At 39.8% G+C, this 18,150-nt stretch overlaps 1 protein-coding gene across 2 annotated transcripts in view; it reads left to right on the plus strand.

Annotated features, from left to right (window-relative positions):
* SMIM14 (small integral membrane protein 14) overlaps window positions 1-18,150 on the plus strand; it is an 88,919-nt gene that overhangs the window by 55,540 nt on the left and 15,229 nt on the right. For both annotated transcript variants that reach the window (XM_045997100.1, XM_045997099.1), the window contains exons 3-4: window positions 4,847-4,895; window positions 15,861-16,003. In XM_045997100.1, the coding sequence (XP_045853056.1) occupies window positions 4,847-4,895; window positions 15,861-16,003 (192 nt within the window). The remainder of the gene's footprint in view (window positions 1-4,846; window positions 4,896-15,860; window positions 16,004-18,150) is intronic.

The raw sequence follows: 18,150 nt of genomic DNA on the forward strand, positions 1-18,150 counted from the left end.
TATTTGACAGAGATCACAAGTAGGCAGAGAGGCAGGCAGAGAGAGAGGAGGAAGCAGGCTCCTCGCTCAGTCCCAGGACCCTGAGATCATGACCTGAGCTAAAGGCAGAGGCTTAACCCACTGAGCCACCCAGGTGCCCCTGTTGTGTTATTATTATTAGGTAGATGTAGTTCATGAGCATCTCCCATTTCTAAATGAACATTTTTATATAGCTACACAGAAATATTTGTTTTTTTCCTCTTATCCCATGTGTTTTTTCTAGGTTCAGTGATTTAAGGGCAAGGCAGTAAATATTTCAGGCTTGATGTCTTCATACTCACCTCAGCTATTGTAGTGAAAGCATCCGTAGACAATATGTAAATGAATGAGTGTGGCTATGTTTCAGTTAAACTACAGGTGTACCTAATTTTTTTTTAATATTTTATTTATTTATTTGACAGAGAGAGACAGATCACAAGTAGTCAGAGAGGCAGGCAGAGAGAGAGGAGGAAGCAGGCTCCCCACTGAGGAGAGAGCCCGATGCGGGGCTCAGTCCCAGGACCCTGAGATCATGACCTGAGCCGAAGGCAGAGGCTTTAACCCACTGAGCCACCCAGGCGCCCCTACAGGTGTACCTAATTTTAATTGTACTTCATTGCACTTTTCACATACTGCATTTTTTTACAGACTGTAGGTTTGTAGCAACCCTGCCTTGAGCCAAGTCTTATCAGTACCATTTTTCTATCTACATTTGCTCACTTCGTGTCTCTCTGTCACATTTGGGTAATTCTTGTAAAATTTCAAACCTTATCATTATTACTATTTATGATGGTGATCTGTGATCAGTAGTCTTTGATGTTACTATTATAATTGATTTGGGGGCACCATGAACTGCACCCATATAAGATGGCAAACTTAATCCATAAATGTTGTGTGTCGTGACTGCTCCACCAACTGACTATCCCACCCCCATCTCTCTCCCTCTCCTCTGTCCTCGTTATTCCCTGAGACACTGCAGTGTTGAAATTGGTTCAGTGAATAACCCTATGATGACCTCTAAGTGTTCAAGTGAAAGGAAGAGTCCCACATCTCATACTTTAATTTAAAAACTAGAAATGATTAAGCTTAGTGAGAAAGGCATGTCAACACCTGAGATGGACTGAAAGCTAGGCCTCTTGTGCCAGTTAGCCAAGCTGTGAATGCAAAAGTTCTTTTTTTTTTTTTAAGATTTTATTTATTTATTTGACAGACAGAGATCACAAGTAGGCGGAGAGGCAGGCAGAGAGAAAGAGGGGGAAGCAGGCTCCCTGCTGAGCAGAGAGCCCGATGTGGGGCTCGAACCCAGGATCCTGGGATCATGACCCGAGCCGAAGGCAGAGGCTTTAACCCACTGAGCCAGCCAGGTGCCCCAAAAGAAAAGTTCTTGAAGGAAAATTAAAAATTCTATTCCAGCGAACACATGAATTATTAGAAAGCAAAACAGCCTTATTGCTGATAATGGGTAAAGTTTGAGTGGTCTGGATAGAAGAACAACCAGCCACCATCTTCCCTTAAGCCAAAGCCCAATCCAGAACAAGAGCCTAAATCTCTTCAATTCCATGAAGTCTGAGAGAGGTGAAGAAGCTGCAGAAGAAAATTTTGAAGCTAACAGAGGTTATTCATGAGTTTTAAGGAAAGAGGTCATCTCCATAACAAAAAGTGCAAGGTAAAGCCCCTGGTGTTGCTGTCGAAGCTGCAGCTGAGATAGTCATGAAGGTAACCACACCAAACCCTAGATTTTCTTTTTTCCTTTTTTAAAAGATTTTATTTATTTATTTGATAGAAGACACAGCAACAGAAGGAACACAAGCAGGGAGAATGGGAGAGAGAGAAGCAGGCTTCCCACTGAGCAGGGAGCCCAATGCGGGACTCCATCCCAGGATCCTGGGATCATGACCTGAGCCGAAGGTGGACGCTTAACGACCGAGCCACCCACGCGTCCCTAACACTAGATTTTCAACGAAGGTGAAACAGCTTCTATTGGAAGAAGACACCATTTAGTACTTTCTTAGCCAGAGAGAAGATGTCAATACTTGGCTTCAGAGGACAAGTTGACTGTCTTATTAGAGGCTAATGTAGGTGGTAACTTCAAGTTGAAGTCAAGTGCTTACTGTTCCCCAAATTCTAGGGTTCTTAAGAATTATTCTGATTCTGTTCTGCTGTGCTCTGTAAATGGAACGACAAAGCCTGCATGACAGCACATCTGTTCACAACATGGTTTACTGAATATTTTAAACCCGCTGAGATTATTGCTCAGTAAAAAAGAGATTCCTTTCAAATTATTACTGCTCCTGGACAACGCACCTGGTTACTCAAGAGCTGTGATGATGATCTCCAACAAGATGAATGTTGTTTTCATGCCTGCTAACACACCGTGGAGTCTGCAGCCCATGGATCAGGGAATCATTTTAGCATTCAGGTCTTGTTACTTAAGAAGTACATTTCATCAGGCCAGGGCTGCCACACACAGTGATTCCTGTGATGCATCTGGGCAAAATAATAATCTGGTCTCTATGTCCATAAATTCTGTTTGCTTTTTGTTTTTATATTCCACATATAAATGAGATCATATAGTATTTATGTTTTTCTTTGTGACTTCCTTCACTTAGCCTGATGTCTTCCCAGTCCATCCTTGTGGTTGCAAATGGCAGAGTAATATCCCATTGTGTATGTTTGCTGCGTTTTCCCTACCCATTTGTACACTGGTAGACATTTAGCTTGCTTCTATGTCTTGACTATTGTAAGTAATGCTGCAGTGAAATAGGGGGTGCATATATTTTCAAACTAGAACTTTCCTTTTTTTCAGATAAATACCCAGAAGTGGAATTGCTAAATCATATGGTGATTGTATTTTTAAAGATTTTATTTATTTATTTGACAGAGAGAGATCACAAGTAGGCAGAGAGGCAGGCAGGGAGAGAGAGAGAGAGGAGGAAGCAGGCTCCCTGCCAAGCAGAGAGCCCGATGCGGGACTCGATCCTAGGACCCTGGGATCATGACCTGAGCCGAAGGCAGAGGCTTAAACCACTGAGCCACCCAGGCACCCGGTGATTGTATTTTTAATTTTTTGAGGAACTTCCATACTGTTTTCCATAGTGGCTTGTACCAGTTTACATTCCCACCAGCATTGCACAAGGGCTCCCTTCTCTCCATATCCTTATCAACACTTGTTGTTTTTTGTCTTTTTGAAAATGACCATAGAATGTATAATTTTTGAAGAGTTTTTTGATTAATTCCTTTCATATTTAGGGTTAGGATATACAGCATATTTTTACATTAAGATCTGTTTTCCCATTTTAATTCAAGTAGGATGACTTTTAGAGGTACACACCAAAGCAAGCCAGTCCTCTTAGAGAACAATTTACAAAATGATTTGTGTAGTTAATTGCAGTAATTGCTTAGATGAGGTTGTAATTGGTGTGGCACAGTAGTAATAATCACTAACATTCCTTGGGTTGTTACTACATTTCACATGCATTATCTGTTTTAATTCTTAAATTCTTACTAGTACTCAAAAATAGGTAACAGTATACCTGATTTACCGGGTGAGGAAACTCCAGCTTAGAAGTATTAAAGACCTTTCCCAAGACCTTGAAACTCTAGAAAGTTGCAGATCCAGACTTAAAGACCAGGTCTTTCTGCAGAGCTCATACTTAACCAGCTAAGCACAACGACTCTGTTGTTGCTTTTCCCCCAGCAACTGTAAGTCTTGAGTTACTGCTGTAATGCAGAAAGGGTAACCAGACTGATTTGAAAAGTCCCATGCTCCTCGTTCTCTTTACTATATAGTCATCTCTATTTTAAGGTTTATCACATTATCGTTTCAAAACATCCTAGAATGTCTCAGCATAGGGCGAACATAAAAGGATGATGTATGTCTATGATCGTTTTTTTCTTTTTACATTTTCTTTTGAAAATTGATAAGCACATGGTTCCCAAATTAAATTGTGGAAAAAGAGACATTGGAAACTTCAGCTTTCATCTCTGTCAGCATCTACTCCTCCATCCCCTCTCCACCCCTGCGGTATCCATTTTTATTAGTTTCTTATTTATCCAGCCACTGCTTATCCAAATACAAGCAAAAAGGGAGAAAAATAGATTGCTTCCTTTCAAAGATACATTTTCTACAAGTAGAATCTGTTTTTTCTCGATCTGCTTCTAATTTTCAGTAAGAAAAAAATCTCATTAACAAGTTTACTGTCTTTCTAGTCATCTTCGTCTACAGTTTACAGCGTTTCCTTTGGGAAGTCTGTTAACGTGAAGTAGGCGTCTCTGTCACAGGTGCTTTTTTTATTTTTTATTTTTTTATTTTTCTTTTTCCCATTTTATTTATTTTTTTCAGCATAACAGTATTCATTGTTTTTGCACAACACCCAGTGCTCCATGCAAAACGTGCCCTCCCTATTACCCACCACCTGTTCCCCCAACCTCCCACCCCTGACCCTTCAAAACCCTCAGGTTGTTTTTCAGAGTCCATAGTCTCTTATGGTTCGCCTCCCCTCCCCAATGTCCATAGCCCCCTCCCCCTCTCCCAATCCCACCTCCCCCCAGCAACCCCCTGTCACAGGTGCTTTTTTAAAAAATTCCTTAATTTAGATAAGTGAACTGCACTAGATCACAGTATATTTGAAAATTATTTTTAGTAGAAAAAAGGCCCCCAAAGCTGGACTACTCTTCAGTGTGGTGTTTGTTAGTATTTAATTCTGCAGGTACAGTATATCTAGTATGGTAACATTCATTAAAAAATAAAACATGGCTTTTCTAATAAAGATTATCCCTTTTTGGTTAAGTCCAATGGCTAACTTTCCTTTCTTCTTATTCATTGTAGTTGAGGCAGTCCCAGTCCTACTGCACAGACACGGAATGTCTTCAGGAATGTAAGTAATGATGGGACAGGAGGAACCTTAGCACTGGGGGCAGAATTAGAGGACAGAGAACTGTGAATATTTGTCAGAAATTTTTCTTACAGTTTACTATTTAAGGAAATGGTTCTCAGTAATGTATTTCCTACTTATTTAGTTTTTTAATTGAAAAAATTTTTTGCCTCGAAAACAAACTGGTCATTGAAGAAAATTTTTAAATCATAGATAAGAAAAGACTTCCAGAATACTAAAAGATAACCATTATTGACAACTTGGTGCAAAACCTTTCAGACCTTTTTCTTGGCAAACATATGTGTAACAGTGTATTTTTGGCTGGTCCTACCGGACCATCAAGGTTGCTAGCACAAACCCCTCACCCTTTCTCTATCATCTCCTTGCTTCTCTTGGCAGCTTTGGGAACTTCTGAATGAAGGAAGGAAGCCATTTTCTCCTATGGTTTGGAAACTTAGGGCCTTTTGGTTCTGACATTGGCATTTTCAAGAGAGCATAGGCAGCTGGGAGGTTTCTTAATGTGGCTTTATGGCAGTGTTGATATACAAAGTGAGAATGAGAGCAGGAAGATGGATCCTGCATTGTGAATATAGCTGAGAGACTTGGTGACCTTTTTTTTTTTTTTTTTTTTTTAAAGATTTATTTTAGAGAGAGAGGGTGCACACAAGTAGGGGGAGGGGCAGATGGAGAGAGAAAGGAAAGGAAAATTCCCCACTGAGCATGGAGCCAACTTGAGGCTCAGTCTCATAACCCATGGGAGCTAAAACCCAGAGTTGAAGGCTCAACCGACTGAGCCACCCAAGTGCCCCTAGACTGGCTATTAGGTGAGACATCTTTTTTTTCAGGACACAAATGACTTGAGGGGAACTAATAACTAACATTTAAGCCAGTTCTGTCTTAGGCCATAATAATTTGACTAAGAACGGAAGTTTGACATTAATGGGAGGCTGAAACCTGGTACAATTAATTTTAAAACACTTAGGAAAATGGAATCACTTTGTATATGTTGTTTTTCACTACTGTATTATAAACATATCAGTATATATTTATCTTAAAAAATAGTAACTGACTAAATAATATTTTATGGGGATACACCAGTGTTTGTTTGTTTAAAGAGTTTATTTATTTATTTGACAGGCAGAGATCACAAGTAGGCAGAGAGGCGGGCAGAGAGAGAGAGAGGTGGAAGCAGGCTCCCTGCTGAGCAGAGAGCCTGATTTGGGGCTGGATCCCAGGACCCCGGGATCATGACCTGAGCCGAAGTCAGAGGCTTTAACCCACTGAGCCACCCAGGCACCCCTATTTGTTTGTTTTTAATTTTTATTTATTTTAGAACACGAGCTTGTGCATGCAAGTGGGGGAGGGGCCAGAGGGAGAGGACTAGAAAATCTCAAGCAGACTCCCTGCTGAGTGTGGAACCAGGCTTGGGCCTTGAGCTCATGACCGTGACCTCATGACCTGAGCCCAAATCAGGAGTTGGATGCTTAACCGACTTAGCCACCCAAGTGCCCTGGGATATACCAGTGTTTAAATTATTTCCTTTCATTGAAATCTTAGGCTGCTGGTATATTTTTTGCTATTACAAATAATAGTTGAACAAGCATCCTTTGTATGCACATTTTTAAGTTGTGTTTTACCTTCTCCTTCCACTTCATTTTCTCCCACCCTTCACCTCCCTCTGGCGACCACCAGTAGTTTCTTTGTGTCTGTGAGCTTGTTTTGTTTTGTTAGCGTCCACATATAAGTGAGATAATATGGCATTTGTCTTTCTCTGTCTTGCTTATTTCACATCCATCCATGTTGTCACAGTGTCAAAATTTCATTGTTTTTGTGGCTGAAAAATATTCTCTTGTGTATGTACACTGCAAGTTCTTTATCCATTCAATCCTTGATGGACACTTGATTGTTTCCAGCTCTTAGCTATTGTAAATAGTGGCGCATTGAACATGGGCGTGCATATATTTTTTTGAATTAATGTTTTCATTTTCTTTGTAAAAAACCAAAAAGTAGAATTGCTGGATCATATAATGGTAATTCTTGTTTAAATTTTTTGAGAAAACTACATACTGTCTTTCATAGTGGCTGCACCAGTTTACCTTCCTACCCACAGTGCACAAGGGCTCTTTTTCTCTATAGCCTCATCAACACTTATTTGCTGTCTTTTGGGTGATAGACTTTCTAACAGGTATGAGATGATATCTCATTATGCTTTTGTTTGCATTTCCTGATGATTAGTGATTTTGATCTGTTGGCCATCTGCGTCTTCTTTGGGAAAATGCCTATTCAAGTCTTCTGATGATTTTTTAATCAGATTGTTTTTTGCTATTGAGTTATATAGGTTTTTTATATATTTTGAATATTAACACAAAAAATATTCAAATATTTGAATATTTATATGATTTGCAAATATTTTCTTTGTTTTTTTTTTTTAAGATTTATTTTAGGGGCACCTGGGTGGCTCAGTGGGTTAAGCCTCTGCCTTCGGCTTAGTCATGATCCAGGGTCCTGGGATCGAGCCCTGCATTGGGCTCTCTGCTCAGCAGGGAGCCTGCTTCCTCCTCTCTCTCTGCCTGCCTCTCTGCCTATTTGTGATCTCTCTCTCTGTCAAATAAATAAATAAAATATTTTTAAAAAAAGATTTTAGACATTGAGCATGTGCTCAGTGGGAAGGAGCAGAGAGAAAGGTAGAGAGAGTCCAAAGCAGACTCTGTGCTGAGCATGGAACCTGACGCAGGGCTCGATCTCATGACCCTGAGAAAACAGCCTGAGCTGAATGCTTAACTGACTGTACCACCCAGGCACCCCCATCTTTTTTTAAAGAGTAAATATTTTCTTGTATTCAGTAGGTTACCTTTTTATTTTGTTGATTGCTTTCTTTGCTGTGCAGAAGTCTTTTAGTTTGGGGCGCCTAGGTGGTTCAGTTAGTGAAGCGTCTGCCTTCAGCTCAGGTCATGATCCCAGAGTCCTGGGATCAAGCCCTGCATCGGGCTCCCTGCTCGGTGAAGAGCCTGCTTCTCCCTTTCCCTCTGCTGCTCTGCCTGCTTGTGCTCTCTGGCTCTCTCTGCCAAATAAATAAATAAAATCTTAAAAAAAAAACAAAAAAAAAAACATTTGGTAGAACTCATCAGTGAAGCCATCTGGTCCTGGACTTTGGTTTGTTGGAGGTTTTTCATTACTGATTCTTCTCCTTACTAGTTATCAGTCTGTTCAGATTTTCTGTTTTATGGTAGGCTGCATGTTTCTAGGAATTTATTCATTTCTTGGTATATGATTATATACCAAGAATATGGTATATGATGATTCATACTAGTCTGTTTTCATCCTTTATATTTCTGTACTGTCAGTTGTAACATCTCCTCTTTCATTTCTGATTTTAGCTCTCTCTCTCTTTTCTGGTTAGTCTGACTAAAGGTTTGTCAGTTTTGTTTATCTTTTCAGAGGCTCAGTATTGATCTTCTCTGTTACCTTTATAATTTCTGTATCATTTATTTCTACTCTAGTCCTTGGTATTTCCTTATATCTACTGACTCTGGGCTTCAGTTGTTCTTTTTTTTTTTTTTTTTTTTTTCTCTAGCTTTTGGGATGTAAAATTAGACTGAGATTTTTCTTATTTCTTGAGGTAGACATTTATCACTCTGAACTTCCCACTTAGAACTGCTTTTGCTGCATCCCCTAAATTTGGGTGTTATATTTCCATATTTATTTGATTTGGCATATTTTTGGATTCTATAAAAATTTTTTTCTGGGGTGCCTAGCTGGTTCAGTTGGTAGAGCATGTAACTTTTGATCTTAGGGTCCTGAGTTCAAGCCCCATGTTGGGTGTGGAGCCTACTTTAAAAAATAATAAATAAGTAAAAGTACAAGTGGGTGAATACTGTCTTTAAAAAATTTTGTTTTTCTTTAAGCTACTGGCTGTTCAGTAGTGTGTTTAATCTCTGCATATTTGTGAATTTTCCTGCTTTCTTTGTATAATTGACTTCTAGTTTTATGTTGCTGTGGTCGGAAATGATGCTTAGTATGATTTCAGTCCTCTTAAATTTAGTAAGACTTGTCTTATGGTCAACATCTGATTTGTTCTAGAGAATGTTCTGTGTACACTTGGGAAGGATGTGTATTGTGTTGCTTTTGGCTGGAATGTTCTGTATATACAGTTAAGTCCATCTAGTCTGGTGTGTCATTTAAGGATGACGTTTCCGTATTGATTTCCTGTCTAGTGATCTGTCCACTGATGTAAGTGAGGTATTAAAGTCTCCTACTATTACTGTATTGCTGTCTGTTTCTCTATTTAGGTCTGTTAATATTTGCTTTATATATTAGGTGTTCCTATAAATATTTGCAAATGTCATATCCTCCTAGTGGATTTACCCCTTCATTATGTAATGCCCTTATTTGTCTCTTACAGTCTTTGTATTAAAATTGATTTTATCTGATACGAGTATAGCTACTCCAGCTTTCTTTCGGTTTCTGTTTGCATGGAATATCTTTTTCTGTGCCTTCACTTTCAGTCTGTGTATGTCATTACATTTGAAGTGAGTCTCTTACAGGCAGCATATAGATAGGTCTTGTTTTTTTAATCCATTCAGCCACTCTGTGCTTTTTTTTTCCCCTCCAAGTAAGCTCTGCACCCAACATGGGGCTTGAATTCATGACCCTGAGATCAAAAGTCACATGCTGACGGAGCCAGCCAGGCACCCCACCACTCTGTGTCTTTTTTTTTTTTTTTTTTTTTAAAGATTTTATTTATTTATTTGACAGACAGAGATCACAAGTAGGCAGAGAGGCAGGCAGAGAGAGAGGGAGAAGCAGGCTCCCTTCCGAGCAGAGAGCCCGATGCGGGGCTCGATCCCAGGACCCTGAGACCATGACCTGAGCCGAAGGCAGAGGCTTAACCCACTGAGCCACCCAGGCGCCCCACTCTGTGTCTTTTGATTGGAGAATTTAGTTTGCTTACAGTTAAAATAATTAGTGATGGGTATATTTACTTGTTGCCATTGTGTTCATTGTTTTCTGGCTGTTTTTGTAGTTCCTTTCTGTTCCTTTCTTCTCTTGCTTTCTTCCTTTGTGGTCTGAAGACTTTCTTTAGTGTTAGGCTTATATTTCTTTCTCTTTATCTTCTGTGTATTTACTATAGGTTTTTGTTTTGTGGTTACCATGATGCTTACATAAAACAACTTAAAAGAGTCTATTTTAAGTTGATAACTAAAGTGTGATCCCATTCTAAATCCCAATATTTTAACACCTCCTGCTACATTTTATGTACATTTTAAGGCTTTTGGCCTATTACCAAATCGCATTTATTAATAGGCTATTTGCTTATACTTATTATCCTTGAAGCTGAGCTCTACTTTATTTTGTATCTGACACAAAATACAGTAAGTACTATTATAGAAGGACTTTAATTGCATTATTAATTATTGTTATTGCTGTGTAAACCAGATGGCCCATTAAATTCTGTAAATACAACAACTTAGAGAAATAAGAGCTAGTACAGTGCTTCGCCCAAAGTAGATATTTTGTCAGATCATCGTCCACTGGTGCAGTCTCTGAAAAAGAAGGTAATGGTCATGTGTGGACTTTGTGTTAGATTGTTGGGATACTGGGTGGTGGTTCCTCCAGTCTTGATTTCTTTGTGGTATTTTTTCAGTAGCATTCATTAATCTACACTCTGCCCTCCGACAAGCAGCTCAAAAATTTCCCCTAGCAGGTTAAGTTAAAACCTGTTCTTCTAGTTGAAAATAATCTTATTGAACTCCTTATGGAAAAACAAGTATGTATTACATTTGTGGTATTTACCATGCTCGAGCCAGCCCCCCCTTAAACCAAATAAACTATTTCTTTGAGTGAGATTTCATTTTCTTAATCTACATATAAAGACAAAACTTTAGAGCTTTAGTATCAATTTAGTTATATTGGCCAGTTTTTCTCCACTGCTTCCTTCAGTGTTTGGTGGAAATCCTGTTTGAAAGCTGTATTTTTAAACAGTTTAGGCAGTTGTTTCCTGTGGGCGATAGAATTACTTTTCTTTGTATTCTAAATTTTCTCCAGTGAGTTTTGCTGTTTTCATAAAATATATATTAAGAGTCCCCACAGTCCCTTCTCAATCTCAGTAATTTGCTAGAATGGCTCACAGAACTCAGGAAAACAGTTTACTTACATTACGAGTGTATCATAAAGGGTACAACTCAAGAACAGTCAGACAGAAGGGTTGTACAGGGCAAGGTATGTGGTGGAGGGGTGCAGAGTTTCCCTCTTTTCTCTGGGTGTGCCACTTTCCCAGCAATCCTATGTATTCACCAGTTAGGAAGTTCTCTGAACCCCGTTGTTTAGAGTTTTTATGGAGATTCCATTCTGAGGACGTGAATGACTAAATCATTGGTCATTGGTGATTAACTCAATCTCCAGCCCCTCTCCTCTCTGGAGATTAGTTCCAGCTCTCTAATTATATGGTCCAACTTTGGCAACCAGACCCCATCCTGAAGCTCTCGAGAGGCCCACCAAGGTCACCTCATTAGCATAGACTCAAGTTTATTATTAATAACAACAAATGACATTTCTCTCCTGTCTCTCAGGAAATTCCAAGGGTTTTAAGATTTCTGTGCCAGGAACTGGAATGAAAACCAAATCTGTATTTCTTACTAGATCACAGTACCCATTGTGCCTGCCATGGTATCATGTTGCATGTATTTGAGATGATTTAATTTCATATGGAGCTCATTACTTTGTGTGGTAGCGGAATTTAGCTGCAATGTGTTAGCAGATTCAGTTCCTGCATGATTCTTTATATTGAGCTAACCTCCGCTTCACCGTGGTGTTCACCCATAGTTTTGCTGTCTAGTGCAGTACAGAGCAAGTCTGCTCGCTCTTCTGAAAGACTGCCTTTCAGATAAAGCGTTACATGGAAACCGGCTCTATCGCTAACGTAATTCTGGAGTAAATCACCTTGAAACAGGTAGCTGTGCTGGAGATAATGTAATTATTCCCTACAACCCCAAAATTGTGGAGTGAAAACCTCCCGGTGCTACAGCACCACATTCACTGTTGTTCTGTTTCTACTTTTCCACTGGAAACCTGTATCAATTTGTAGAAATAATCCTTTGGGATCTACCAGCTCTTAGAGGCTCCCTCTCTACTCTTTCATCTTCCTGGTATCCAGCTAAGTTAATGGCTTTATTGTGAATATTCCGTTTGTAAGCTATTTGTAATACATTTGCGTGTAACTAAAGACTTAAACTTTAAGCAACATAGAATGCTGTACTTTCATGTAGAGTCCTTTTACATTTTTTTTATTTGACTCCTTTCCAGACCATAGAGTAAATAAGCGTTTACTCTCTTAAGACAAAGTTTCTAGACAGTAAGGGAACAGATTTTATAACTTCCATTTGAGTTGGCACTTGTAAGTGCCAAAAAGTTATCACAATAAAAACCACAGTGGTACTGGGTATTTACCCCAAAGATACAGATGTAGTGAAAAGAAGGGCCATCTGTACCCCAATGTTTATAGCAGCAATGGCCACGGTCACCAAACTGTGGAAAGAACCAAGATGCCCTTTGACGGACGAATGGATAAGGAAGATGTGGTACATATACACAATGGAGTATTATGCCTCCATCAGGAAGGATGAATACCCAACTTTTGTAGCAACATGGATGGGACTGGAAGAGATTATGCTGAGTGAAATAAGTCAAGCAGAGAGAGTCAAGTATCATATGGTCTCACTTATTTGTGGAGCATAACAAATAACACGGAGGACATGGAGAGATGGAGAGGAGAAGGGAGTTGAGGGAAATTGGAGGGGGAGGCGAACCATGAGAAACTGTGGACTCTGAAAAACAACCTGAGGGTCTAGAAGGGGCGGGGGGTGGGAGGTTGGGGGAACAAGGTGGTGGGTATTAGTGAGGGCACGTATTGCATGGAGCACTGGGTGTGGTGCAAAAACAATGAACACTTATGCTGAAAAGAAATAATAATAATAATAAAAAAGAAACCACAGTGGTGAGGCGCCTGGGTGGCTCAGTGGGTTAAGCCTCTGCCTTTGGCTCAGGTTATGAGATCAGGGTCCTGGGATCGAGCCCCGCATCAGGCTCTCTGCTCAGCAGGGAGCCTGATTCCCCTTCTCTCTCTGCCTGCCTTACTGCCTACTTGTGATCTCTCTCTCTGTCAAATAAATAAATAAATCTCAAAAAAAGAAAAAAAAGAAAACTCACTTTAAAAAAAAAACAGACAAGGGACGCCTGGGTGGCTCAGTTAGTTAAGCGGCTGCCTTCGGCTCGGGTCATGATCCCATCGTCCTGGGATCCGCATCGAGCTCCTTGCTTGGCAAGGGGCCTGCTTCTCCCTCTGCCTCTGCCTGCCACTCTGTCTGCCTGTGCTTGCTCTCTCGCTCTCTCTCTCTCTGACAAATAAATAAAATCTTTAAAAAAACAAACAGACAAACAAAAACACACACACAGTGGCCAGAACCTATCCACCTCTCTTTACTGACTTTAAAATAGCTGCTCCTTAGGGCTCCTGGCTGGCTCAGTCAGAAGAGCATGCGACTCTTCATCTTGGGATAGTGAGTTCAAGCCCCATGTTGGATGTAGACGTTACTTAAATAAAACTAAACTTGGGGCGCCTGGGTGGCTCAGTGGATTAAGCCGCTGCCTTCGGCTCAGGTCATGATCCCAGGCTCCTGGGATCGAGCCCCATATCCGGCTCTCCGCTCAGCAGGGAGCCTGCTTCCTTCTCTCTCTGCCTGCCTCTCTGCCTACTTGTGATCTCTCTCTCACTGTCAAATAAATAAAATAAAAAATAAATAAATAAATAAATAAAACTAAACTTAAAAAAAGGTTTTTAAAAAGCTGTTCCTTAACAGTTGTTTGTATTTATTGCTTGTAGTCTGAGGGAATTTGAGTAGCATACCTGTTTTGAGACTTTATGAAGTGTCTTGTCATAAGGGACTGCAAATAATCACAGAAAGCCTTCAGTTACTCCATTCGTCTCTGTTTCTGAATATTTCAGCAAGTCCAAGTCAGTTCAGATACCCAGTATCTCCAGTCGTGAAATGTCATGATTTCAGGGTCCTGAGATCGAGCCCCGTATCCAGCTCCCTGCTCAGGGGGGAGTCTGCTTCTCCCTCTCCCTCTGCCTGCTGCTCCCCCTACTTGTTCTCTCTCTCTCTGTCAAATAAATAAATAAAATCTTTAAAAAATAATAAAAATAAATAAAATCCAGGAAGAGGAGAATAAGCATATATGGAGTCGTAAGTGTAAGAAAGAAAACTAGGCAGTAATAAGGCAAGACGAAGAAAGTGTTTTAAAAAGGAGAGAATGGTCATGGAAAATGAGCTCAATAATTATCCATGAGACTTAGCAGCATGGAGATGTATAGGTGATCTTTTGAAGAGCTGCTGCAGGACGGAGGTGGGTACCCACCTGAAGGGTGAATGGGAGGTAGTGAAATGTACTCATTTCTTAAGCTGTTAGCTTTGATAGCTGGGGAAGGAAAGGGTTTGAGGGAGGGATTTTTTTTCCCCCAATCGGGGAAAGTTGATATGTTTAAGTAATTTACAGGATGGCTGCAACGGGGAGGGGTGTTGAACACATAAGAGAGTGGATAATGGATAAGATTTCTGCAAGAGAGATGGGATCCAAAGCCAAGTGGAGAAATTGTCTTAGTTACGAGGGAGGCATGTTTAATATAGTTGCAGAGAACAAAGAAAGGAATGGGTATGATACAGAGGAAAAAAATACTGATGCATTGTGTGATTACACAGCTTTGGTGACCTGGAGTCCTGTGTTTTCTGTTTCTGGGGAAGTGATGGGGGCTTGGATAAGAGGCCGCATTCCTCTCCAGCCTGCCCTTGGGCCAGCCCAGCAATTTGCTTGGCTGTTGTTCCCTTTGGTCACTAACCTTTGTCCTCAGTAAGTCCACCCATCCCTTCCCTTGCTTGGGAGTGAGATCTGGGCCCATGTACCCCAATTTGGTGCATCAGCTTGGTTTCAACTTCTTGTCTGGATTTTACTTTACTTTACTCCAGGCAGGGAGACTAAATTAAATAGAGTCCTGATGAACTATTTTAGTAATCATGTAGATATACTGTTTTTCTTTAGAAATCTAATCTTTAACTCTCATTTTTGACAACTGAGTTCTCTAATGTACCTCAATGATAAGTTTGTTTTATTTATCAGAAATTTGTTAAACTCATACTGTGGGCCAAGCACTAGGCTAAGTACTTGTTATAATGGATTAAATAAGATATGGCTGCCTCAGGCAGCTGGGAGAGACCAACACACACAGCCCTGACATTTTTCTTTTGATAAATGCATAGACTTTAGAATATCTACATCTGAATCCAACTTCTTTTTGCAAAAAAGAAGGCCAAATTATTATCTCTTTGTTCGAGAATATCATGAAATTCATTTATATATTATATAACCCAGATGATCCCTTTTCCTTATACTCTGTTGTTTTTTCATGCTGCTTCTATAATTAAAATGCGGAATTTTCCCGTCCTGATGTAGAGTGTTTTTACTGTACATCAGGTGGTCTTAATCTGGGTTTTGTAGATCTCAATGTATCTAGGGATTGGTGGTTTTGTGCGTTCGTGAACCTTCCAAATTATATGCAAAATTGAGTGTTTATACATGAGTTATTAGAGTAGAAAGAATCTGTAATTTTTCTAAATGCTCAAAGAAGTCTATCACACAAAAATATTAAGAACCACTAGACTATTAAAATCCTTATGTAATATAGGTTTTGTCCTATGATTGTTTTATGCTATTAACCATTTAGATTTTCTCACAAGAGGAAAGGAAAGTTGAAGATGTATTTCATAATTGCACTTCTTAAAATTATTTATACAATTTTTAATATTGATACAATTTTTGAAATTGGCATTTAAACATTAGAACTTCTTTTTGTATTATCTAACAATGTTAAGGTATGCTACAGGTTTTTTTGCAAATATATTTTTTGTTTGTCTTTAGTACCAGGGCCCTCTGGTGATAATGGCATCAGTATTACCATGATCTTGATGGCCTGGATGGTTATCGCAGTGATCTTGTTTCTACTGAGACCTCCTAATCTAAGAGGATCCAACCTAACGGGCAAGCCAACCAGTCCTCATAATGTAAGTGTTGTGGATTAGAAATTCATTTGGATACGGGAGGGGTATGGCCTGGAAATGGGAGGAGTTTGTTTTGACTGAAACACCAGAATTAGCAAAAGGAGGATTTAACTCACGGAATAAGTTCTTGCCGTGGAGTCCTTGCAAATCTTGCAACCCCAAATAGCTTAGTATTCAAGGAATTACATAGAAAAGCACAGACCAGTAGCCCAAAGAGAATTTTAAAACACATTCCAATCTTCACTCACATTCCAGTCTTTCTTAATATAAAAAAATAATCCAGTTTGTAATAATCCACAGCAGTATTTCTCAAATCTCAGTCTTCCATTCCCCAGTTCCTCACAGTTGGTCCCTTCAGCTTCCTAAATTCTCTCACTAGCTACAGTTCAAATGTTTTTCCCTCTACTTCTTTTTCTCCCCTTCTTTCTTAGCTATTAAATGTAATAGAGGTCCTGAGCCTGTCTGGTGAAATCCATTTTTCCTCTTGTTTTCCATCCAATTTCTCTTAAACTCTTCCATTTCTGCATAATAGGTCAGCTGAACTGACGAAGGAGAGGTAGTTCATGTTAGTAAATCTTGATAGTCCTGATAACGACCATTTTTAGAACCCTCTAGATTAAAAAACATGATAAATAAAGTGACCCAACAGGAAGTTTTTGGTGCTGTCTTTAACAGAAACTTCATGGAAAGATTCCTTTTAATCGTTTGGAGAATGGGTATTTATATTTTTTCTTTTCTATTTGTCTTGGTTATTACTTCTTTAAAGATATTTACATGGTGAGTTCACTTGTTGAACACCAAATTATCCCACTGATTCCATTCTCCAACCTTCACCACATGGAATTCCTAAAATAATTTCTTTTTTTCCACAATCTTGTATTGCTAATATTAGAAGTTGAGTTAAACTAACTCCTTACGTGGGAGAAAGCAAATGTGGAATGATAATTGGTCAGTGCTTTGGTCTGTTTAGGAAAGGAACATTTAGATAATAGCCATCCTGACTTTAAGAAAGAAGGCATCATTAGCTCTATATAAAATGCCTTAAATTTTTTTTTCTTTGTTTCTCTTGGAGAAGAAGGTATCCATAAAACAGCTTATATGTTATCCTGGTAAGATGCTTTCTCCTCGGTGTTTTTTCTTACTTTCTAGGTATAGTTTTATTTCTTTCATATCAGAGAGCAACTTCCTCAACATTTGCAGCTAAAGAAATCCAACTTAATAAGCCGACCTAGAAGCCATTGAAAGGGACAGAAATTTAAGATGGCAGCCCCTAAACCTTATTGCATCATAGGTCAGCAGTTCTTGGCTAGTAGGCCCACTGCCCTAGGAGTAAGCAAGAAAACATACTGACTAATTTCGAGCAGAAAATTGACCAGCCTCCACCAGCACCTCCTGTAACGTGTCAGAATAAATAAATGGCATCTCCCTGAAGATTCCTAAAAGCTCTGAACTTTCCCTTCCAGTTCACATACTTTCTCTTGCAAGTAACAGTGATCAGCTCTGCCTGGTTTAAACAAGTGGCTCTATTGGTTCACACAGGATATCCAGAGAGGTAGGGGTAGTGTTTGGATTCTTTAACAATATCACCAGTCTGGGTGGCTCAGTGGGTTAAACCTGGGTGGCTCAGTGGGTTAAGCCTCTACCTTCTGCTCAGGTCATGATCTCAGGGTCCTGGGATCGAGCCTCACATCAGGCTCTCTGCTCAGCAGGGGGCCTGCTTCTCCCTCCCCCCCCCCCCACCCCCCAGCCTGCCTCTCTGCCTACTTGGGATCTCTCTGTCAAATAAATAAATAAAATCTTAAAAAAAAAAAAAAAAACCAAAAACATCATCAAAGACCTCCTTTCTTTCTTCAGCCATCAGCCTCCCTCCAAAGTGGGCTCCCTTTGTGGTCACAGAATGCCTGCCAGTAGCAACAGGGGCCACATGCTTCCTCATTGACCTTCCGTAGGGAGAAGCAAGAGTCTCTACCTCACTTTGTAATGTGCTCGAGGGATGGTGCCATCTTTATTGGTGTAAATGTCACCTCTGGTGCTGTCCGGGAGAGCAGTGTCATTCAAATCATTTTACTGTTACATAGTTTTCCTTTCTTCCATACCACAGGGAGGAGTGAGACAAACTTTGGTGAATTATAGTGTTAATCTAGCGTTCC

Source organism: Meles meles, chromosome 2 (assembly GCF_922984935.1).
Source record: "Meles meles chromosome 2, mMelMel3.1 paternal haplotype, whole genome shotgun sequence".
NCBI lineage: Eukaryota > Metazoa > Chordata > Mammalia > Carnivora > Mustelidae > Meles > Meles meles.